The sequence below is a fragment of the Ciconia boyciana genome, chromosome 8, assembly GCF_034638445.1.
Source record: "Ciconia boyciana chromosome 8, ASM3463844v1, whole genome shotgun sequence".
In the NCBI taxonomy this organism is placed as follows: Eukaryota; Metazoa; Chordata; class Aves; order Ciconiiformes; family Ciconiidae; genus Ciconia; species Ciconia boyciana.
Window position 1 is genome coordinate 50,999,827 of NC_132941.1, and position 23,716 is coordinate 51,023,542.

The following is a 23,716-nucleotide window of genomic DNA, read 5'->3' on the forward strand; positions in this document are numbered from 1 at the left end:
TCGCACCCTGAAAGTGCCTCCTCTACAGTGTGGGAATCTGGGTGATGGAGGCAAAGTAGGGCTGGCACCAGCTCCCTTGTCCCATGTTGTGCAGAATCTGACTTTCTTCCAGCCTCTAGTAGCTTCTAGCTTTGTAAGGGCTGGGGGAGGAGGAGCGAGGACACGGCGACACACGCTCACCACTGTGGGACCAGCAAGGCGCAGAAAAGCCGCAAGTGACTGCGGAAGCACAATGAGCCCAAGCGGGCACACAGCTTATTGATTACATCCCAGCGTGGGACCAGCCGCCAGCTAGCCATAAATATGGAGCAGAGGCAAGCTCGTCTGCACCCAGGGCATCTTCATTAATAAAATCAGGACAGAGCTGCTGCTTCCCTCATCCATCAGACTGAGACACTCCTTATTTCTCAGGTTAGATGGTTTCCCAGCTCAGGGATGTCAGTGCAACGGGGATTACAATAAGGTGGAAGGGGTTGGTGGGAACATGCCCTGTTCCTCCAAAAACAAAGCCCGGTGTCTCTGCTCACCCCATGGCCAAGGTCATCAGCTGAATCCTGAAAACCCACCTGCTCCTACTGGGAGGCAGGGTTTTATGGCAGAGGAGCTGCAGTTTACGGCACCATGGAGAAATATGTTGGATGCGCTTGCAACAGCAAATGGAAAGTTAGTCTATTAAACAGTAAATTATCCCTCCAATGCATCTTCATTGAGGAGGGTTAATGAGTGGCTCCAGGCAGAGCAAGCGGGGAAAAGCGTGTATGTATGCACAGCGCAGATGTGGAACAATTGCTACATCTGGGGACCCCCGAGTCCCCGATCCCACGCTGCACCAACAATAGCGTTTCCATGTGCGAGGCGCTTCACAAACACCTCCTCGCGTGTGGTTTATTCAAACCAGCTTGCGCTGCGCTGCAGAGCTCCCAGGCGGTTGGTGTGTCCAGCCGCGCTGGGAACAGCATCTCCCCATCTGTGTCTGGGCTGCTCGGTGCAAATGCTTTCCTTGTGGACTAGAGCTGGTTTTGGGAACCCAGGGTGTGGGGCTCGGCCCTTCTGCTCAGCCATGCCACGAAGCAGGGATGCAGTGCCTTGTGGACTGTCCCCCTCCTGCTGTTCTGCAGTTGTTCAAGGCAGTGGGACAGGCTGCACTCCCCACGCTTGGACAGTCCCTGTTGTGTGAGGCTGGGACCAAATCTACCTGCCTGGGAGCCTCAGCATCTCCCACATCATCCCAGAGGACCCAGTAGACGCTGTTCCCTTCACTCAGTCCCTGTGGTGAGGTGCCCTGGCAGCAGAGCTGCCCCCTTCTCCTCCAGTCAGCAGGGCCACGTTCACAGAGCGACGCTGGCCATGTTTGCAGGGTGATGCTGGCACAGGATGATGCTGGCCATGTTCACAGGGTGATGCTGGCAGCGTTTGCAGGGCGATGCTGGCAGTGTTCAGAGGGTGGTGCTGGCAGCGTTTGCAGGGTGATGCTGGCAGCGTTTGCAGGGCGATGCTGGCGGTGTCTAGAGGGTGAAGCTGGCCATGCTCGCAGGGCAACGCTGGCAGTGTTTGCAGGGCGATGCTGGCAGTTTGCAGGGCGATGCTAGCCACGTTTGCAGGGCAATGCTTTTGCTGTTTGCCAGCGAGGTAGGGCTTGTCCCTGGAGAGATGCCAGAAAGAGCGCATCCCAGCCCTGCCTGCCGCTGCTGCTAACTAGGCGAGATTTACTGTGATCCCCGTGGCCCCCGGCCGCCCGCACCTCTCCATAATAGACCCATCAAGGGCATTGTCGCGCTGCACAAGCCCAACAGGTGCCCTAACGGGGCCGACACGCCAGCCCGCTCCCACACAATGCCTCACTCTCCGAAGCCGAGCGTGTCCAGAGGGACAAAGGCAGCCTGTGGCCTCCCAGCACGAGCCGAGCCGGCCAGGCGTGACAGATGTGGCCCGGGCCGGCAGAGGGGCAGCCCGGCAGCCCGCCCCACGCAGGGTCTCTGGAGGATGCTGGGCAGACGGAGGTCACGGCCGCTCTGCTCCCGGCACATCTCCAGCTGGGTCTTGTGGCTGCCGCTCCCAAACCAGGTGTGTTTTAGCGGTGTTGCTGGTGGGAGGAAGGGTTCGAAGCAGAGCCCTGGTGCAAGGGGAGATGGATCCTGCCATTGGCAATGGTCCTCAGCAGGGGAGTTGGAGCAGGCACCATGCATGCACACTATTGCCTGCGTTTTAAACGCTTCTGCTCATACCAGTGCTTGGTCCTACCCTGAGAAGGGCTGAGCACTGCTGTGCGCTAGTAACAGCCGTGGCACGGCTTCGAAGCGCAGCATAAATGCTGTAGAAAGCACGGGCTGGGACATGCCGCCTCCTCCCCTGCGTGCCGAGGCACGGGGTGCAGCGGTGCGGCACGGCTGCCTCGAAGCCCAGGCACGCTGGAAGGTGCTATCGGCTGCTGGCGGCTCCGGCAGGGACCCAGCACCAGCCCAGACCGTGGGAGAGCTAACGGGGCAGGGCTGTGGCCCGTCCCGGGGTGGGTGGAAGTGCCTGGATGCTGCCCTGGAGGGCTTGGCTTAAAACTGGCAGCAATTTTTGTTTGAAGCTTTGTAGCTGCTTCGCATCTCTTTGCACGACAGGTCTGGCGCGTACCCTGGAATCCTTCCCTGGATCTTCCCATGAAAACTCCTTTCCTGCAAAAAAAGCTTCTGCTTCGTTTTAACCAAACCCAGAGCCCATCAGACGATCCAGATGGTCTCTCTCTCTATCGAGCAGTTTGGCCCAAATCCCGGTGGCAGACGGCAGGACCAGGCCTCCCCTGATAAAGAAAAGTTTGGGTTTTATTTTTCTCCCTGCTCCTCATCCATATTCAGAGGCACCCTGGGCTTTTCCCTGGCAGCTGTTGCTCTCTGAGGCCCACGCCACCCCATACAGGGCACCTGGGCAATTTGGGATCGCCCAAATGCACCAGGGGCTGAGGCTTGGGAGGGGAGTCTCGGCACACAGCCTGTCCCCCTGCCCTGCCCTCCTGCCTTGCTGCTCTTGCTCGGCCCAAACCGTGTTGGCAGCCCTGGAAGGGTGTTGCTTTTGCAACCAGAGCAGCTGCAGAGGGGTTGGCCGCAGCCGGCAGCCCAGCTCAGTGGGATGCTCCATGGTGCCGGGGCACGGTGCGCTGGCTGTGTGGCAGGCAGTGGCAATAAGCTCCCACAGGAGAGCAGGAGTAGAGGTATCCGCAGGAGAAAATGTGGATGTTGGCCTGAAATGGGGTTTTCAGCATCCCAGCCCTGTATTCCCACTGGAACTGGGGCAGGCAATGGTGGCCTCCGGGCAGGCCCCTGCCAGCTACTCCCTCTGCCGAGACCATGGCCCGGCTGTAAAGTGACCCAGTGTTGCTGCAGCTGGACACAGAGACGGAGGGAGCCTATTTATTCTGCAGATCATGAGGATTTGCCTGGGGCAAGTGCCTGCAAAAGGGAGGAAACAAGATCCCTTGTCCCACTCCTGCCTTCCTGCCAGCATCAGAGGTAAAGGGCAGGTTAGGAAGACCCGGCTCTGCTCCGCTGGCCAAGGGGCAAGGGGGAGTTTGGGGGGGAGGGAATGGGGTCACCGGCATCACACTGGTAGCAGCCAGCTTTGGGGAACACCAAGTGGCTAGGAAACAACCTTCACCCCCTGAAATTCAGCCGAGGTGTCCGGCACAGGGCCCCTTCAGATGGTCTGTGGTGCCACTGCCACCAGGGTCTCCCAGGGAGCCCCAGGGTGGGCTGCGGGGCCACCTCTGCTGAAGCCGTGCCAGCAAGGGGTCGGCTCCCAGAGTCCTGGGAAGCAGCTCATCTTCCTTGCTGTCAGGGCTGCTGGATAGCAACGAGGAACAAACCCCTTTCATCCATCTCAGGCACAGCTTCCTCCCGGGATTGGGGCCAGAGGAAGGAGATGTCACGAAAATGCAGACAGATGATGGGAGCCTGCATTCGGGATGGGAAAGGGCTGCTGATCTGGGCCAAGCTGGTGCAACCCTGTGTGTGTGAGGTGGCCCTCACCAGAGAGAGACCCCATGCAGACACCTCCCTCTCGCCCTGATTAAGGAGCTTGTGGAGCTCCATACGCAGAGGGCATTGCTTTAAGAGGCACTCCTGCCCCTGGGACCTGCCACCGTCCCTGCAAATATCCTGCTGGCTGGGGAAATGAGCGTGCGGTGGGATGTCCATGCTCACACACCTCTCCTCCCACTGCCAGAGCGATGTGACAGGCTCCCACCTCCCCTCCTTCCATGGGTTTCCTCTCCGAGGAGGACATTTGCAGTGGTTGCTGCCAGCAGCCAGGGCTCTGTTGGCATCTCAAAATGCCTGTTGTTTTTCTTAAGGACTCAGCTCTTGGAGCCATGGGGTTACACGTGTTTTAGGTGTCATTAATAAAACAGGTGACCAGCCCTCCTGGTTACACCCTCCTGCTTTGCGTTTGCAGAGCTCAGGGAAGAAAATGGAAGGTAATAAAATGAATGCAATGCTCACGTTTCTGAGATGTCAACTGTTCGGGGCCAAGCTCACAGGATTTCTTGGCTTTACTTCTTTTTGCATTGAAATAGGTATATTTTGCCTCTTTCATCCTGGTGGATTGGCCACAAAGATATTTTGGTTACTTTATTTCTTAAGACATTCCCCTGGAGCAGGAAAGGACATAGCTAATGCCACAGCCAGGACTTTAAGATTTGCTGTCTGCAGGTGGGGCAAAGAGCAAAGTGGAGATGCATGCCCAAGTGCCCCCCGAGTGCTGGGGTGCTTGGCTGCAGGGTCCCCATGAGCAGACCGGATACCTTCCTGGCTGCCGAGTGCCAGCCTGCCATGTGGTCCCCGCGGGCTGCCGGGTCCCCACGCCTCACCTGGGCTCTGGACGATGGGGATGGGGCTCCGGGCCGCCGGGTGGGAGACAGGCCAAGGGTGCCCGGAGCACACGGGGGATGCAAAAGCTTTTGGCACACCCCGAGGAGAGGTGGGAACGCTCTGCCCGCCGCCGCATGGCTCGCAGGCTGTTTCTCCAGCCTCTGCCAGCCCCCGGGGTGACTCTGCCCGCACGCTACCCGCTCGCCTCGCTGCGCGCCGGCATCCCGCAGCCATCTCACCGGGGGGCCGGCTGCCCCGCGGGCCAACCCCGCTGTCCTGGCGGGGGGGACCGAGCCGGAGCCCACCTTGCTGCAGGGCCGGGGCGGTGCAGAGCCCCGACGGCTCCATTTGCCGGGACCGCTCCCACTCCCGCACCCCCGCTGGTGCCGGGGGCGCGGGGAGGGGCGGCGGCGGCGGCGGCGGCGGCGGCGGGGGGGCCCGTCGGGGCGGGCAGGGCGGGAGGGAGGAGCCAGCGCGGAGGCTGTGCCTGGGCTGCGGGATGGGGCGGCAGTGAGGGCGGGCGGGTGTGCGCCGACGGGGCTCTCGCCCCGGAGCCGAGCCGAGCCCAGCCCCGCTCCGCTCTGCTCCGCTCCGCTCCCCGGTGATGCGCAGCGGCCCCGCCGCCTAACCCCGCTGCCCGCTGCCATGGCGGCCCCGACCCCCGTGGGGGCGGCGGGGGTCCCGGCGGGGCTGCGGGCCGTCGCCTGGCTGCTGGCCTGCGCCGCGCTGTGCCGGGGCCGCGCCGCCGCCTGCCCGCCGCTCTGCGCCTGCAGCGGCACCACGGTGGACTGCCACGGCACGGCCCTGCGCGCCGTGCCCAAGAGCATCCCCCGCGGCACCGAGCGCCTGTGAGTACCGCCGGGCTTTGTCCGGCCCGGCGGGGGTGGGAGCGGCCGTCGCGGGTGGGCGTGCAACGGCCGGCGTCGGGGTGCGGGCGTGTGTGCAAGGCGGGGCGCTGGGGCAAGTGCTTGTCCTGGGGGCTGCGTGCAAGTGCCCAGCGGGGGGCACACACGCATGTTCGTGTTCGCGGGAGCCCGTCGGGAGTGTGTGCAGGAGCCCGTCAGGGGATGCATGCGCAAGAGTCTGTCGGAGGGGGGTGTGCAACAGCCTGTCTGGGGGGTGTGCAAGTGCCCATCCGAGGGGGATGCACATGTCAGTTAAGGGGAGTACTTGTGCAAATGCCCGGGGGGGGTACGTGCAAGAGCCTGCCCGAAAGGTGCGTGTGCAAGAACCTGGTGGGGTGGGCGCATGTGCAGCGTCCCGTTCAGCGGGGGGGGGTGTGTGCGTGTACCAGTGCCTGTCCAGGGGATGCGTGTGCAAGAGCCTGTCGGGTGGGTGCATGTGCATCGTCCCCTCCGTGAGGGGGGTGCAACAGCCCGTCGAGGTGGGGAACGGGGTGTGTGCAAGAGCCCGCTGGGGCAGGGTGCGTGCGCAACGCTTCGTCTGTGGGAAGGATGTGCAAGGGGTCCTGCATGTGCAAGAGCCCGCGTGTGCCAGCGTGTGCGCAAACACGCGGAGCGGGGTTGGGATTAGAGCTGTGCCTGAGGGGGTGCTTGCTCCAGGGGGACATTCGCACTGGGGCAGCCCGGAATGGGCTGCATGTGTGGGGCTGCACGCCCCGTGGCACCCACGCGCAGGTGTGCGGCCGCCTGTGCTGTGACTTGTCATGGGGCACCCACACAGCCGGAGGCGTTGCCTGCAGGTCCCCGCCACCCTGAGCCCCTGCCCGTGCTGGGCACCCCTTTGTCCCCGGGGAGACCTCCTGGGGGGATCAGACCGCGTTCCCCTGCTCCCCTCTTGGGACCCCCCCGGTGTGACCAGCCTACAGCCGTGCACACAGCTCACCCAGCCCTGCCAGTCCCCTGTGCCCGCATCTCCCTGCTCATCAAAGCCCCTGCCACATCCCCAGGGGCGCCGGGGGTGGTCCCTGGGTCTCTCGGCTGGGACCCCGTAAGGAAAGCTTTTCTCCCGCGGAGCGCAGGCACGGTCCAGCCGGCTGCGGGGGTCCCGCAGCGCCCGCCGAGCTCCCCCGAGCAGGGGGCAGCGCTCCGCCGAGCGTCCCTTTGCCGCTGCGCCCAGCTGGGCAGTCTCTGTGCTCGGGGGCCCTGTGGCTGCAGCGGGGCCCCGCTCCGGGGAGAGGGGCATGAGCTGAATGTGTCCAGCCCGCTGCTGGTGGCAGGTTCCCAGCGTGCGGGTGTCCCCAGTCCCGGCAGGAGAGCAGGGCTGTCCCCAGCCTCTCCGCTCCACTCCGGGGCAGCGGGTGCCCCGTCCCAGGGGCTGCGGTGGAGCCTGGTGGCACAGTAGCCCCCCCCCAGCTCCAGCCGTGGGGCCGGGCTGCCCGACATGCCCCTTGCAGCGCAGGGAAGCGTCGGGCTGCCGCCTCCTCGGGGCACGATGCGTCCCAGGACAGCCACACACGCGGGGCTCCTCCTGTCCCTGTGCTGCGCTGCCTCCGGTTACCGGAATGTGAACGTGCCCTTTGCCTGCAGCTGGGGAGAGACCCCGCAGGCAGGGACTGCAGGCAGCCTGGAAGCCGCCCGGGCTGCACCCAGCGTGCAGCGCTGGGAGCTCCGCGGGGCACCGCTTTAGTGGAGTTTTCTCTTCTCCCGCCATAATTACCCTCATACAAATGATTATTACCCAGAACTGCAACCAGGCTGCTGTGAGCTGCGGTCCCATAGAGCCAGTTTGTGAGCTCCGAGACAGGATCCCCCTTTCCTCCGTGCCCAGGGCGAGGGGAAGGTTTGCACACAGCCGCTCCTGCCTGCACCAGCCCTTTCCACCCCTCGGGGAGCTCGGTGGGCTCTGCAGCATCTGCTCTCCACGCACCCTGGTGCAGGGTGCTGGGGGAACGTGGGCAGCGAGCCCCTGCCTCTGCCCACTGGGCAGGTGCTCAGCACCGCTCAGACGAGACGATGCTGGAGCAGGCCGACGGAGGATGCCCTTGGGCGGGTGTCTCGCTCCTGCCTCGCAGGGCATCTCTCCCTCTCTGGCAGCGGGTCCTGCTTGCTGTCTCCTGTTCTGCTTTCACTGACCTGGTCCTCCATGGCCATCACTGCTCAGCGACATTGGGTTTTCTGTATATTCATGCAGCTGCCAGTGCCAGGTCTGCTGGCTGGGTTGAGCTAGACATGCTGCTCTCTCGTGGGTGTTGTCTGCTGGATAACTACTTCCTGCTGCGTTGCACGCCGTTGCAGGTGCTAGAGGGTGTCTGTGCAGAGCAGGTCTATCTCCGAGCAGTGAATTCCTGCTGTAACACATCGTGAGTTTGAGTTCCCTGTAAAGAGGCTGCAACCTCGCAGTCTCCAACTTCTCACCGCTTGATAGAGCGGGGTCAGCTAGCAACCACAGGGGAGCCTGCGGCAGGGTCTGTGCTCAGGACTCGCTGTCTCCAGGGGCTGGCTTTCTTTGGGAAGCCAGCAACCCCGTACCAGTGCCCTCCACTGCCCGCTTCTTTTCCCAAGCCCCGGGATAAGCAGCGTGAGTGATGCCGACCTTGCCATGTGTCCCACAGTGCCGGTGAGCCATGGTGTCCCTGCTGTCATGTGGCCTGCCTGTTGCCTGCCCACAGCCTTGCAGGGCAGCCTGGCATGGTGTTTGGAGGCTCCAGGCTTTCTCCAGCCTCCCAGCTGGCCAAGCCCCATGGTGGCATGGGTCAAACCCCCAGACGGGGCAGTGCTGCCACTGCAGCCACACGTGCTGCCACTGCCAAAGCCGTCACGGGGACACAGACAGCAGCGTCCTGTACTGAGGTCTGAGCTCCATCGCTTTTGAAACACACCCTTTTCCTTTGAAGAAGAGGGAATTATTTGCCTCGCAGAGTCACTGCAAATTTGGGGAATCAAAGGCTGGGGAGAAATTGTCTTGTCTGCTGCTTGAAGTTTTCCAGTGATGCTGTTGGTGCAGGCTAAGGGCTGGAGATGTGCCCAGGAAGGAGCATGAGTGGTGGCTGCATGGGGGGACAGGGGACCCCTCTTTCCTTGCACCAGGGCACAGCACATTGCTCCCTAAGTCCCTTCTAGTCTGCAACCCGACGTAAACACCAAGTGGTGCCTGCCCCCCAGCCTGGATCAGGCACTGAGCGGAGAGGCTTATGCTGCAGCAAGGGGGGAAGCAGCAAAATCTCTGGGTGCTTTGCACGGCTGCCTGTGTTCCTGCCTACGCCTCTGGCAAGCATGATAGAGCAGGTCCTGGAGGCATCGTAGGCAGGACAGGGCGATAATCCTCCAGCACTACTGTGTTATCTGCTCCCAGGAGTCCCTTGGGTCTCAGCTGCCAGAGGATAGCTGTGGGAGAAGGGCATGGTTCCCTTCCCTGGTTGCTTGCTTTTCTTTCTTTCTTTCTTTCCTTGAAAGCGCCTCTGAAGAGCAGACTGCCCTGTTGGGGAGCTGGGTCACTCTCCCCGTGCCAGCCGGATCAGTGCAAATTCGTCGCCATCAAATGGCTGCTTCCAGCCCAGCTCTCTGCTTGTGGCGGTTGAATTGAGCCTCATGGTGTTGCACTTGCTCCTGCTTTTGAAGTTTTCAGCTGACAGCTGAGAATTGCCCCACTCGCCCCTTTTGTGTCCTCTCCAGTGGTCTGAACACTCCCCATCTCGCTGTCGGCTGTGCCATGCCCCTCTCCCCTGCCGTGAGAGGCAGCAGAGCCGGGTTTGAGGGTCCCCATCACTGCATCCCCCTTGGCTCCCTCTTCTCCCTCCCAGGTCCCTGGCCTCAGCATTGCATGGGGCTCCCATTTGCCTTGTTCCCCCAACTTGGGATTTGCCTGTGCTGAAATGGGCCCCATCCAGACTGCAGCCAGCTCTGCCATCTCCCCTGTCTGTGTGCTCTTCCACCCAGCTTGTTGGCGGATGGAAGGGGTGCTGAGCTCCAGCCCTTGGCTACAGGAGCTCGATGTCAGGGTGGCCGCACCTGAGGTACACTCGTGTGCTGCCTAACTGTCCCCTGCCGAAATTACGGCAGCGAGCTCTTGTTCAGCGCGTGTTTAATTCATGCACGCATGTCTCCCTCTAGCCAGTTAATCAAAATGTCTTGCAGCGGCAAGGCCAGTGTATCGCAGCAGCGCTCACGTATTTGACACCGGTCATTGCTCTGTGTCTCCTTGGGGTGCTTTGGTGAACATTAATTGTTAGGAAGCACCTTGGGGGAGTCAAATTCTCCCTTTCCTGCAGTGCCCGGGCAAGTTTTTGGTGTTGTAGCTGAGCAGGCCGGTTGCAGGGGCAGCGAGGGAGCGTGCAGGCTCTGCAGAGCTCTGGGGTGGGACGCAGGACCGATTTCCAGCCAGGGCAGTGCTCAGCCAGCCCCGCTGCCCTCTGCTCTCGGGAGAGCCAGTGCTGGGCACTGGGAGGATGCGGGCTGGCTGGGGAAGGCAGCCTGCTCAGCCCGCTGTGGTGGCTTCCTTGGGAGCCTTCCCGGACAGAGGAAATTTGCAATTCTATTCCAATTTCTCCCTTCAGCTACGTCCAAGGCAGATGCTGTCTATATATTGCCATGGTAACGCTGCGTTCTCGCTCTCCATGGAATTGCATGCTGGAAAAATATTAGTTTAAAAAACTATGTCGTGTTTGTATTGACTAGAGCCAAGGCTGATAGCGGAGGATCTATTGTCCCCTGGTTGGGAAAAGTCACCGGTAACAGGCAATAAAGCCAGGCGGATTGGCCTCTGGTGACCACTTCTCACCCCGCACGACAATTGCTTTCCTATAAACCCTTCCCTGGCTCTGTTTTATTGCATCCTTTAAAATAGATATTTTTGCCTTAAACGTGCTGCCGCTTTGCTCCTCCGGGTGATGCATTGTGCCACTGGCAATTCCTTGCTGCTGAGGTGGGAGCGAGGAGGGGGAATTGTTCCTGGGCTTTAATTGTGCATCTCTCGCGTGGACCTTCAAACATTGTTGCTGCTGCTGCTGTGTGCTGGGCATGGCGGCAGCGGTGCCGGTGCAGGATAGCACCCCATGCACACGCACGCACAGAAACCATCTAGCTGGCTCATTACGGGACGTGTATTTGCTTTGCATTTCATGCTCCCCTACTTCATTGTTTCCTTCTGAACCTCTGGCCAGCAGAAGAGCAAGGCAGCTATAAAATGCAAAGGATGCTCAAGAGACCCCCACGGGGGAGCAGAGCCTGGGGGAACAGAGGGGACTTGGGGTGCCACCAAGGCAGTGTGGGCAGGGAAAGGGCGTCCCGTCTGGGGAAAAGTGTATGAGCCCGCGACCCCGCATTGAGAGGGGCTTTTCCTCCATCCTTGCTCTGGTTTGCTCCCCAGGGAGCCGGCGCGGGTGAGGCGAGCGCTGGAGCAGGACGTATGCATGTGTGCGTGCACAGGAGGGCGAGGTGGGCAACCAAGGAGCCTGTCTTTGTCTTGCATCCAAGTCCTTCATGGTTCCCTGCCTGCTCCAGAGGTACTTAGTGGTACGGACGCATCCCCTTTATCTTTATTGCTACTGAAATAACCTTTCATAAAACCTGAAAGGCAAAGCGATGTTTCTGTGCGTGTTTTTCTGAAACGCAATAAAAACCAGTTGTGCGTTAGCAAATGGCCCTATCCCAGGGGATGTCAGACCCAGATCGCTGCTCCCCGGCAGGCTTCCAGCTCCAGTAGCTCCAAGGCCAGCTCTGGCGGCTGGCCCCTGTCCTCTGTCCCTGCTCGAGGGACAGCTAGGGACAGCTGCAGGGGCAGCAGCAGCGAGCGGAGGTTTTCCTGCTGTACAACGCCAGGCTGCAATTAGCAATGTGGGCAGCGAGAGGGGATGGTTTGCAGCCTGGTCATTAGGTCGTGGCGCTGCTGGAAGCAGGAAGGCAATGAGGTGGGATGGAGGGAACCGCTCTGTGGCATTGGTGCAGGGTCGGTCCCAGGCTGTCCCCTCTGGGACTGTCTCAGGCCTCCCTGCCACATACAGGCTCTGAAGCTGTGCTGAGTATCTGCTTTCCTGGCGTGCATTTTGGATGCACTTGCTGCTCAAAATAGCAGAGGCAAGTGTCCTATGGGGGAGAGAGGCTGCTAGGAGGAGGAAGATCAGAAAAAAGAGAAGATTAATTTTTCAAGCGATGCAGCAGAGGAGCAGCCCTGGGCACCAAGAGTGGGAGAGATGCAAGCTCCTGGCCCTGGATATTTCTCGGTAGGAGGAAGCCCCAGCTCCAAAATGGAATGCTCCAGGAGACCCAGCTGGCCTGGGGTTGAGCAGGCACCCATAACTGAGCAGTTTGGGTGCATTTGTCCTCCCGTCCCTGCTGTGAGCTGCTGCAGGAGCGATGAGTAAAAGGGGTTTGCTGAGGAAGATGCAGGGTGGATTGGACCCTGATCTGCTGAGTGGCTGGACGAAGCCTGAGGGCTGGGCTGCCTCGCCTGCCCTGGGAAGAAGAGCAGCCACGGGAGCAGCAATACTCCTCGCCAGGCTAGTCAGCACAACACAAAAAGCCCAATTTTGAAGGTACCCAGGTAAATCTGAGCCTCAGTTTCCCCGTTTATGAAACAGGAATGACCTGCTGCCTTTTCTCTCTCACACTGGCGTTGAGCGAGGTTATTTATTTATTTTTAACCTGAAGGTGACATGCCATGATGCTACGTTGAGTGTAAAGTACTCCCTGACTGCAAGCAGCTAATGGCTATGGCATGAAAACCCCAGAGAGAAGTTAGGAAGAGCAGAAAGCCTTCTGGATCCTCACCGTTACTCGCACAATCGATGCTGTTTGTAACGCTTAAAAATTTATTGTGATACTAACCTGCTTTAGTACCTCATAAAAGCTTACAGAGCCTCCCATGCTCTGGGGGCCAGTGCCATGCTTGGGGTTGGGTTCCCCTTCGGCTAAGGGCAGTTGTTCTGAGATGAGCCCAAATAGCACATAGCTGGTCTTGGAGCTCTCCTCTTTGGGCACATCCCCCTGCAGGCATCTGGTGGGGGGGTGCTGGCAAGGCATTTGTCCTGGGGTGTATGGCACCCTTAAAGGGACTTTGATGAACCCCATGGGCACCCTTGCTCTTCCTTGAGGGGTCTGGGCAGGGCAGGGATGGGAAGGAAAAGGAGGAGAAGGTCCTGAGTCCCTTGTCAGCCCAGGGCGTGGGTGACCCCTTCCCGAGCAGCAGCACCCCGTACCCCCTTCGCACCTTGGAGGGGATGGGGTTAGCACCCAGCCGTGCCCCCATGGGCTGCAGCGAGCTGGCGGATGTGGTGAGCATCCCTCCGTGCTGGCACTGGAGGGGAGCAGCTCTCCTGGGACTGGGAAGAGCTCTGCCCTGCCTTTCGCTGCTTGGGCAGCTCAGTGAGCCTGTGCTGGGACTTGATTACATGCAAGCAGCCAGGTGAAATCTTGAGAAGACTTGAAAAATGCAATAAAAGTATAGGATGAAAGGTTGCAGCTGCTCTGTCCCCCAGTGCTGAGCACAGGGGTCAGTCTGGGGTCTGAGCCTTGTCCGTGTTTCCATTACCAGCCTGCGTGATGGGATACGAGCTGCTTATGACATTTCAGATGCCACCAGGCTGGGAGAGATGCAAGAGAGCTGGAGGGCAGGCTGAGATTTCCAAGTGGGCTTGGCGAACAGGAGGAATGGGCTGACAAAAAGGATGCTGTTGCCCGGCGACTCGGGGAAGGTGTTTGGTGGGGGGGATCACCAACAGCCCAGATGTGGGATGGGAGCACGAGCTGAGCAGGTCCTGCCCCTGCAAGGCAGAGAGGCCCTGAGGGAGGGCTATGCCAGTGGGGCTGGGGGCTTGTCGGGGGGAATGGGGCTGGGAAAGGGGACCTGCGTGGGCAAGGGAGCAGCCTGGTCTCTGCACCATGGTGGCTGGCGCAGGCAGGGATGGGGTTCATCTGCAGCGAGAGGGGTTCAGGTCAGAGTTTTGGAAATGGTCCTTGAGGCAGGAGCAGTGACTTGCTGGAATAGGGCACAGGGGAGTGTCAGTCCCTGTCCCTGAAGGAGCCGTGTACTCGTCTGTCAGGATTAATGGAGGGCTGCAGAGATACTGCTGTGGGGTGCGTGACCTTGCAGCCTTCATTCTGTGCTTCCCTGATTATTGTCTGGCACTGCCTGCTCCAGCTGGGGTCAGGCCTCTGCGATGAGGGCTACGGAGCCCCTGGGAAGGAAGCCGAGTTCCTACGGTCTGGTGCTCTGAGCCAAGGGCAGAAATGGCAGGGCAATGAGGACCATGGATGCATCACACCAACGAAGAAACTGCTGGCCTCACTGGGCAGCGGTGGCCCTCAGAGTGGGGACCGCAGGAGCACAGCTGGCTGCAGGCGTCGCTGGCACTGACCCTTCTCTGCCAGCCCCTGCAGTCACCGCCCGGGCACTGTGCGTACCCACTCTGTGCTGGCACTGACAGGGCCGGGACACATTTCTCCGCTTGTGGGTGCAAATGCAGGGTTTCGTGTCACAGACTTTCCCTCTGCCTTCTTAAAAGTGGGAGTCTGGGGAGTGCAGCAGTTAGGATTTCTGCCTTGGAGGAAAAGCAGAGGTGAGCTGAGCACAAGGACAGGAGTCACGTGTGTGCCGAATAGCTGATGCTTTGCAATGGAGTACGGATAGTGGGATTGCGCTGTCTGCTCCTTCCCCTTCCCACTCCTGATAAATCAGTGCCCAGGGAAATATCACTCATCTTGGCTGTATTTAATAAATTACCTCTCAGCATTTGCACTCTCTGAGGTTGTTACTGAGTTAGTGTAGCTCCAAACCCTGCAAAGGGAAAAGACGCATCAGACCCCCTGGGAGTGGAATAAGCCATCCAAAGCTAGAAACCAAATATAAACCCAGACTATGCAAATCCAGTCTAACGAACCCTGCTGAAACACAGACATCCCATCTGGGAGTGGGATGATCCACAAGCAACATAGCAAAGGGACTGCTTGTTTTAATGACTTTCCTCTTCCCAGGGAGAAATGGGAGGGTGGTTCTGAAACTTGAAGGTTGCAAATAAAAATTTGCTGCTTCTCCAGTGTCAGTGTGAGATTTGGGGTGCTGAGAGGCAGACGAGGGCAGCCTGGATGAAAGTGATGATGCTTTCTGGCATTAAACCCTATGGATTAATGGCAAAAGAGCACACCCCGCATCTCTGCTTTCAAATCACAGTCCAGAAATGCAACCAATCTGTCAGGCAGCTCCCCAGACACATCAGTCCTTATAGAAGCTCTGCTGCACGGGGCAGAGCAGGGTGTTTCGCTTCACTAGGAAAGGGCACGGAGGCAGCGGGTGAGCAGCTGAGCAGCGGGGATCCAGCTTTCTGGGCACAGCAGACTGTAATTTATCTCCATGAGGAACTGAAGGGGATTTAGAGGGGAAAAAATGGCATGAAGTTAAATAGAAGTGTTGCCTCGGCATCCTTACAAATAAGCTTTACCTGCTGTTCGTTCCCATCTTGGTTGCAAAGGCCATCATTTACCCAAACAAAGGCAAGGGGGATGCTGAGAGCAGTTGTCAGGGAGCATGCAGGGCCAGTCCCCGAGGGAGCGGGGCTGTGAAGGGGCCCTGGGACACTGCCCCGCTCGGGGACTGCCACCAGCCCCAGTGCTGGAGCATGCTGAGGATGCTCAGCGAGCACACAGCAAGCAGAGGCTGGTGTGGGCTGGGTGGGCAGCACAGTTGCCCCCCAGGGTGGCATGTCCCCAGGCACTGCCCTAGGACAGTGCATCCTGCCTGTGCCTCCTTGTGCTGAAAAGTCTTTGGGTTCAGGCTGCGCGTATCCCAGAAGGTGCCTGGGAGAGAGGGCAGAGCCTGGTTTTGGCATATGGAGGGAATGGCCGTGTCCAGTCCATGGCTCTTTGGTGTTGGCACATGTCTCTGCGCTGCTTTGCCTGTGCTCTGCCTTTGGCTAAGGCTCTGGGGTGCTGGTGCTCAGAGGACCCCAGAGGTGTCCGAGACCTCCTTGGGCTTTGCAGGCTGAGGTGTAAGTCTTGGCTTTCAGATTGAGCGGTTTTAAAATCAAGCCTCTCTGCTCTCTCTGCAGTACTGGAGATGTCCTAACTTCCACTTACACATTGCAGCCAGAGTAATGTTAGGTGTGTTTAAAAGAAGGCAACATGAGAGTGCTGTCGGGGACCTTCCCTTGCCAGGAGCTCGGATGGGCAATGTTACCTCCAGCTTGGCCTCCGTCCCGGCCCTGGGGAGCTTCCCAGGCAATCTGCTTTGGCAAGGACCCTTTAGAACATTTGGAGAATATCACTCCTGAAGCCGGGGTTTCTCCCTGCCCTTAGCTGGCCCCAAAGCTGTGGGCCATCAGGAGGTGGGCACACACATCTGCACGTACGGAGACACCCCTCCTGTGGTGACAGATGTCCCTAAAACGCATGACCCTCCCCAGCGCCTCATGCCTGGCACTTACAGCGTGGCCGTGGGTTTTGCTCCCGGGAGAGGGGCAGGACTGAGCCCCGCAGGGTGCAGCCTTGCGGGTTGGAGCCCCATCCCCGGGAGCCAGATGTGCATGCTGCACGCTGGCGGACATGAAGCCGGGTGAGCCGGGGGGGGCTGCACAGCCCTAGTGTGGGTTTCAGTTTAATCGCAGGGGCTGGGGAACCTCTATTCATTCCCCGCTTGCATTCATCTGTGTCCTAGTAACGTGCTCTCCCCACCTCCTTCCCCACACAGGCACACACGGCTGGATAATGGCAGGAGCCCGGCAATCTCAGGCACTGAATAGCGGTGTAATTATGAGGCTATAATGGCGAACTGGAACTCATTAGCCATTATCAGCCGTTTCAGCAGGACAATGGCAGCACCCCGGGGTGCGCGGCGGTGCTGGCCGTGCCCGGCGGCCGTACACGCTGCTCGGCGGCTCCGGGGCCAGCCCGCCGCTGACCTCGGCCCCTCGCATGGCTGCAGAGCCCGGTGGAGGGAGGCTTCGGCCCTGGATAGAAATGAGGGACTTTGTATTCAGCCCCTCGTGTGACGTGGGGCGCTCCTGCTCCCCAGTCCCACTGCCGGGGCTGGGGGTTCTGGAGCTCTGGGTGCTGGGGTCCTGCCCAGGCACCACAACCTGCTCCGGGATGGCACCCTCCTGCCTCTCCCCTGCCCTGGCTCCAGCAGCTCGTCCTTCCCTTGACTGCCTCCCCCTCCTGTAGTTTATTTGTTTTCCTCTTTATTTCTGCATCTGCATTCTGTGCAGGCAGCGGGTCTCCAGCGTGGGAGCCCTCCCCGGGCCGTGTGTTCGCGTGGGCATCCTCCATCCCCAGGGCATGCCGTGGGCAGATCGGCCTCGCGGCAGGGAGCAAACACTGCCGTGCTCTGCGCTGCCGAGTGGGGAGGCTCTCTCCTGCCCGTGGGGTGCTGCGCAGGGACCCCCAGCTCTCCAGGCTGTGAGTCCCAGGGCTGACGATCCCTGTCTCTCCCTGCAGTGCTTGCAGCCCGTAATTCAGAAAGGCACTGCAAAGCTGAGACTGTGAGGCAAAAATCTCTGCAGCTCTGGGCTTAATATGTTTTAAAGCAAGATAATCCTAGCAGGGGCATGCTGGAGAGCATGGTGGGGGGAGAGCTGGGGAGGCGTAGCCGGCAGGCTGGGAGCGGAACCCCTGCTACGTGTGGGTCTGGCAGTGGGGCACACCTTTCCCGTGTGTGGAGCAGAGCCTGGGCAGGACAGAAGCCATGGGGTAGGTGCAGGCACCCCATGGGCAACCCCCCACCCTTATTTCCACCAGCAGGGTGAGCAAGCCAGGACGGTGTCTCCCCTCTCGCTGGGGTGCCTGTCCCTGTGCTCGCCCAGGGGTTTTGCATGTGGGAGCAACGCCAGGAGAAACAGCTGGTCCTGTGCAAGTGTCTCTTGAAGTGTGGCTTATTCTCCAGGCAGATGTTTCAGAGGTGGGACAGGGCAGAGGAAGGTGTGAGGTGTTGAGCACTGAACCAGATGTGATGCACGTGGGTGACCTGCAGCTGGGTGTTTGGAGGGGTCCTGCTTTTCTGGGGGACACTTGTTTGCTTTCTTAGTACCCCGCCCTCTCTAAGCGGCTTTGTGTGTATGGGATGACCTTACCAGGTGTTTGCTGCATTTCCAGAGAGGGGTGATGTACATCCAGCCAGGCAGCTGCTGGCATCACTGGGCTGCTTATTGCATTGCTGTTCCCAGTAGGGAGCACAGAAATGCAGCGGCCACTGCTGTCCTTTGGATCTTGCCTGCCCTTTTTGGGGAGCCACTGGGGAGCCCTGATGCCTGGCTGCCTCCTGAGTGCTTCCCCACTGACCTCCGCCTCTTCTCTCTGCAGGGAGCTCAACGGCAATAACATCACGCGGATCAACAAGAATGACTTCGCCGGGCTGAAGCAGCTCCGTGTCCTGTGAGTTCCTGGCGAGGGGCTGGCTGCCCTGGCCTTGGTGGGCACCGTGCTCAGCTTGTGACCCCTCCTGGGGCTGGTAGAGATGATGCTGAGCCCTTTGGTGGGCATCTGCTGGTGGGGCTGGAGGGCGTCCGAGTTGGGCTGAGCATGGTGGGCTTCCAGCCGGGAGGGAGTGGGGAGAGAGAGGCCGGGTTGTGTTGAGGAGTGGTGGGAGCGAGGCAGCCCTGGGTCCGGAGGAGCAGCGGGGACCCTGCCGGTGAGACCGGCAGCTGGGGACCACCTTTCTGGAAAGCCGACCCCTTCTCTCCGCAGGCAGCTGATGGAAAACCAGATCAGCATGGTCGAGCGTGGGGCGTTCGATGACATGAAGGAGCTGGAGCGGCTGTGAGTGCCCAGGCGCGGAGGCGGGTCAGCGAGGGGCCGCCAGGTTTAGTCGCAGAGAGCATCCTTTCCTTTTTGCCTTAAACCATAATATATCAGTGCCACCTGACTTCAAACAGCTTCTCTGCTGCGCGGCGGTGGTATTTTACAGTGTGGGAAGCAAACCTATTTCTGTTTCTATAGATCTTAAAGTCCTTTCTGATGCTTTTGAGGTGAGGAGCAGGTTAAACACGAATCACTCTCACTGTTATCAGCTATGTCCTGTGAGTTAGTGAGGGAGCCGTAAGTTCCAGTCCAGTATTCAGTAAAATAGCTCAGCAGTTTAAAAATCCTGAGCTGCTCGAGCAAATATGAGGAGCTGAGTGAGCAGCAGGTTAACAGCGCAGTTAAGCAGCAATCAGCAGTTAACAGCTTGGAGTCCTGTCTGCATGTAATTACAATATTGTGAGTAAGTCTATTAATGTCCCGTTGGTTGCCCCTGCCTGGGAGTGCCGTGAGCGGGACAGGGCTGTCCTGGCCAGCTGGGATGCTCTGCTCTAATGGTCCCTCTGAGTGAGCCAAAGTGCCCCGGCCGTGCACAGAGCTGCCAGCTGGGTTGCAGGCTCGGTGATTGCTTTGTCCCCGGAACCCTGACCCTTTCCTCCTTCCCTGCAGACGGCTGAACCGCAACCAGCTGCACACGCTGCCCGAGCTCCTCTTCCAGAACAACCAGGCACTGTCACGCCTGTAAGTACCCTCCGTGCCGGCGGGGCTCCCCTGCCCGGCTGTGGTGCGGGCTCACTTGTGGGGCTGCTCAGGGCTGCCATGGGGTTTGGAGGGGCACTGACGTCCTGGGAGGGTGCTGCTTCTGGGGGCTTGTGCTGGTGGTTACTGGTGTCTTGTCCCAGTGAGCGCCTGGCGCGTGGCAGGGGAATGCACCCTGTTTCTGAGTGACCCGAGCATGCAGCATGGCAGGGAAGTGGCTTTGCCTTGCAGAAGCCCCGAGACCAATGCTGTTAAAGGCTGTGTTAAACGTCCTTGCAGTGCATGGGGATGTGGAAGGAGGTGCTGGCAGTTTGGGCTGGGGCTGGTGTCGCTGCGCTGGGCCGTGCCTGCACAGTGCCAGTTGCAGAGGTGCTGCGAGCCCACAGCCTCCTCTCCGGGTGCGGATCACAGGCTCTGAAGTGGGGTGCCCTTACACCCTAGGCTGGGTTGTCATGAAGGGAGGGTGAAAGAGGATGTCCCCAAGGGGGTCACATCCTGCCCAGAGACCTTCGCAGGGCACAGAGCCCCACGGCCCTGCTCAAGAGCTGCCTTTCTGCTGGTGTCTGGAGCAGCCTGGGGAAACAGGGAGAAGCCCTGCCCGGGGCAGATCCAGCCCCTCGTGCCTGCTGCCCCTCCCCGTACAGCCCTGCCTGCCCCCATCCCTGCCTGTCCCTCCGCACCCACAGAAACACCCCCAGGGACTGTCTCTTGTCATGCAAGCCCCAGGTCTGCAGACCCCTCTGCTCCTCCTCCCTCCGTGCAGCAGCAGGCTGCCTGGGGAGGGCTGCTGGTGTTTTGATAAATACTCTTTTCCATACTGGCTTTCGCTTGCCTGGGGCTGCTTTGCTCGGGCAATGGTGCCCTGCCAGCATTGTTCAAAATGCAGGAAATCCTCTTAACAAAGCATTTACCGGCTCAGCTATGTCAGGCACCATGTACATTGGGAAGGGGGCTGTGAGGAGGAGAGGGTGCCTGCCAAACTGTGGCTGGGTGCTCTCCGTCGCTCACAGAAGATGCTTACACCCTGTGGCTGATTTGCAGTGCATAGGAGCAGAGCAGTTGTGGCTGGGACACGAGCTCGCTGCTTACTGCATCTTGTATCTCCATTTCTCAGCTTTGAAACGAGGATGCCAGGTCCCTGCCAGGGCAGGGTAGGAGTGGATGAAATAAGTGAATGGGCTGAGACATTGCCAGGACAGGCATGGCCATGTCTGGGGCCAGGCAGCCCTGCCAGTGCAGTCAGGCTGTGGCTGAGCCGTTTTGCTCAGCGGCGATGCCGGTTTCTTCCAACAGTGCCAGGGAATCAGTCCTGGAGTCCAGCCGGAGGCGGTGTAATGAAGGGTTAAAACGCCATGTGGGTTGCCAGCGTGGGATGTGTGAAATGGTGGACCTGTGCCAAAGATGGGCCTAGGTAATGGCAGCTGATAGCACAGGCGTTCAATTAATTATCAAATGGCATTTGTTGCACTCAGCTGTGCCATATCATGGCGCCAGCAAGGGCCCATCCTCCTCCAGCCGCCCATTGCATAACAAAAACACGGTCAAGAGAATTATTTTACAAACATTAATGTTTCCCTTTTAATCTTCTCTATATTTTAATACCAGGCTCTTTCAAAAAGCAAACCCCAACAATCGACTGGGGAGCTGCAGAAGGGCAGCCTCCCGGGCGGGCTGTGTGGTGTGCCCCGCTGTGGCCCCCTGGCTCGCGTGGAGCCGGGGCTGTGCCACGGCGTGCATGGGGCTGTACGCACCTCGCACGGTGTGCACGGGGCTCTACGTACCCTCACATGGTGAGGAGGAGTGTGCAAGGTGCTCCTTGCAGCCACCCCATGTGCAGATGCATTTCAGCCTCTGCCTGTTGCTTTACTGTTGCTTCTTTACTGTGGCTTCCCGTGGTGGTTTGAACCTATTCCCTCCTGCCCTGCCTTGAAGCTGTGTTCTGACCGTCTCTGCCATGACAACCACTGCCTGGACATCAGCACCAGGAGCTTTTCTTGTGCAGTCTGGGGCTGTGTAATCAGGCTCAGATTTTTGCAGCCCCTCAGCTATAGGCGGTGCCACGTCTTGGGAGCTTTGATGCACAATTGGAGCAGAGGGTCCCCGTGACGTGCTGCGGGATTGGGGAGGGGGGACACGCTAAGCCGCCTGCCGTCCCTCTCTGCAGCACGTTGCCCCACGTGCTGCCTGCGTTAGTGAGGGCAGGGTGCAGTGCTGGGGCTTGCCCAGGGAGCGCATCAGGAGCTGCTGCCCTGGAAGAGCCTCGGGTGCTGCATTTGGGCAGCAAAGCCCTGTGTGCCGGAGGACCTGCTGCTCCCTCTCCTTGTGGCTTCTTGTTGCTGAGATGCCCAAGGATGGTTTGCGGGGGACAGCAGAGCTGGGGGTGCCCAGGGCAGAGCTTGTCTAGACACACTGTCATGCTGGCTTAGCAGGAGGAGGGATCTGGACTGGTTCTAGTCCAGCCGGTGTGGGAGGTCATAAGGACGCTCGTAAATTGCCGCAAACCTGGCTCAGGCTACAGGGATATGAGTCAGTGGGGAGCAGGTTTAAGCTAAATTGAAATCAGCTCGCCTTGAACTGAAATCGGAGCCTCTCCACGAGGCTTTGCGCTTATTTAACTGCTGAAATGGATCTGGGGTGGCCCCACAGCTCGGTGCCCCCTCCCTGCCCCGGAGGCAGGCTGGGACCTGTGCTGGTCAGGATGGGATGGGATGGGATGGGACGGGATGGGAAGAGAGGGCTTTTACCAGCACCGTGCTCTTGCAGATCCTGGTCTCCAGATCATTTCCAGCAAGCAGTGCCTGTGCAGGCTTCCCCATGCCCTGCCTGCTGTGGCCACCCATGACATGCTCCTCGAGCGCCCGGGGTACCTGCTAGGTCCTCATGTCCTCACACCTTGATACTGGGAGGTCCTGAATTAGCAGAAATGGGCTGAACGAGTCGGGCTGAGATTTGTTTAGTTGGGAAATGAGGCTGCCAGGCCTGGCAGGTGGGTAGCAGCTGAAGCAGAAAGCCAGGGGTGGATGCAGGAAGCAGTGGGGGTTGCTTAGTCACTGGGTGCTGGCCTTGGGTGGTCCAGCTTCTTCTAGCTTTAGTCTTGATGCATCTTCAGCAGCACATCAGTAACACAGCAGCAGGTTAAGGCAAATCTGTCGAATGTGGGGTATGTGATACCCATAGCGCAGTTTTCCACTGTACCTCGAGCCTCACAGAAGTATCTCACAAGCACAGAGAGGAGGACCTCGGGCTCGGGTCAGGATGGAGAGCTGTTTGTCCGCCTCCTGGGTCTGAGTGTCAAAGCCTAATCCACGTTGGTGGTGCTTTGTGGTCTCCCAGCCCGGCTTGAGCTGCAATTAGTTACTCGGAGCTGGGCTATAAAGAGCATTTGTGCATCGGGATAATGGAATGGGTTCGAGTTAAACCTGATCCGTCAGGGCTTAAATAAACTGGGGAATGGCAGGAAAGGGCCAGCGGAAAGCAAACCTCAAGTGAGGGCGTGGGGGAGGTGAGCCGCCTGGAGAGGAATGTTTTCCCCTCGGTATTTGGGAATATTGAGCTGACGCCTGCCCAGAGCCTGTCTCGGTCTGAGATGGTGGGGTGGGGGGGGCTGTGCCAGCGCGTCGGCAGCAGGGCTGGGAGGCAGGAGGACTCTGCGCATGGCCTGCCTTATTTATATCCACCGCAACGAGCAGATAACTCATTAACCAGTCCCGGTGGCTGGAAATGGTGCTGATCTGAGGTTTCGCTGGAGAGCCCCTGACCCCAGCGACCCCATCTCAAACTGGGTTTAATTAAACTGTCAGCACTGGATGGAAGAACAAAGCGTCATGGGCTTGGGGGCGGCTGGGGTCCCCCCCACAGCTTGCTGTGGAAGAGCGGGTCTCCTGCGAGGTGGAGAGCTGATAAAAAATGGATCTTTCCCTCCATCGAGGAAAATCACCCATGCAAGAAGGTGACCTCTGCTATTGCACTGCCCAGCACCAGTCCCTGGTGCACTGCAGCCATGCACATCTTGGCTCAGCACTGGTGCCAGCAGACCTCACTTCAGCACCTCTTCTGAGCTGGAAGGAGTTTTTTTTCCCCCTTGGATTCCCTTGGGAGGGGGGACCAAAGCCCTTGAGTTTCTCTCTGCTCCCTTGGGAGGGATGGGGGAAGGATGGGAGAGGAGTTTTGTAGCCCTGTCTCCCTTCTCCCCCCACCTCCCCTTAAAACATCCTCCTGAAGCTATTTCTAAGCCCCTTTGGAGGTCCTGGATGGGGGACATGAGGAGGAGAGAGGAGGCTGGGATGGCCGTAGCAGCAGGGTGAGAACAGAAACGCTGCGGGCGCATCGTCAGGGAGGCAAAGACGTGGGCTGTTGAAATGTGCTAAAGGCAGCCAGGATGGCTATAAATAAATGGTTTTCTCCAAGGGAAGCCGAGCTGGCGCGAGGGAAGAGAGGATCGGCGGGTGCTCAGCCGTGGGGAGCTCTGGGGAGATGCTCCCGCAG

General features: G+C 59.5%; 1 protein-coding gene across 1 annotated transcript in view; it reads left to right on the plus strand.

Moving 5' to 3' along the window:
- The first annotated feature begins 5,393 nt into the window (after positions 1 to 5,393).
- Positions 5,394 to 23,716, plus strand: part of SLIT1 (slit guidance ligand 1) — a 62,750-nt gene continuing 44,427 nt past the window's right edge. Inside the window, exons 1-4 of the mRNA XM_072869808.1 lie at positions 5,394 to 5,698; positions 18,035 to 18,106; positions 18,419 to 18,490; positions 19,142 to 19,213. Of these exons, the coding sequence (XP_072725909.1) occupies positions 5,496 to 5,698; positions 18,035 to 18,106; positions 18,419 to 18,490; positions 19,142 to 19,213 (419 nt within the window). The 5' untranslated portion in view covers positions 5,394 to 5,495. The remainder of the gene's footprint in view (positions 5,699 to 18,034; positions 18,107 to 18,418; positions 18,491 to 19,141; positions 19,214 to 23,716) is intronic.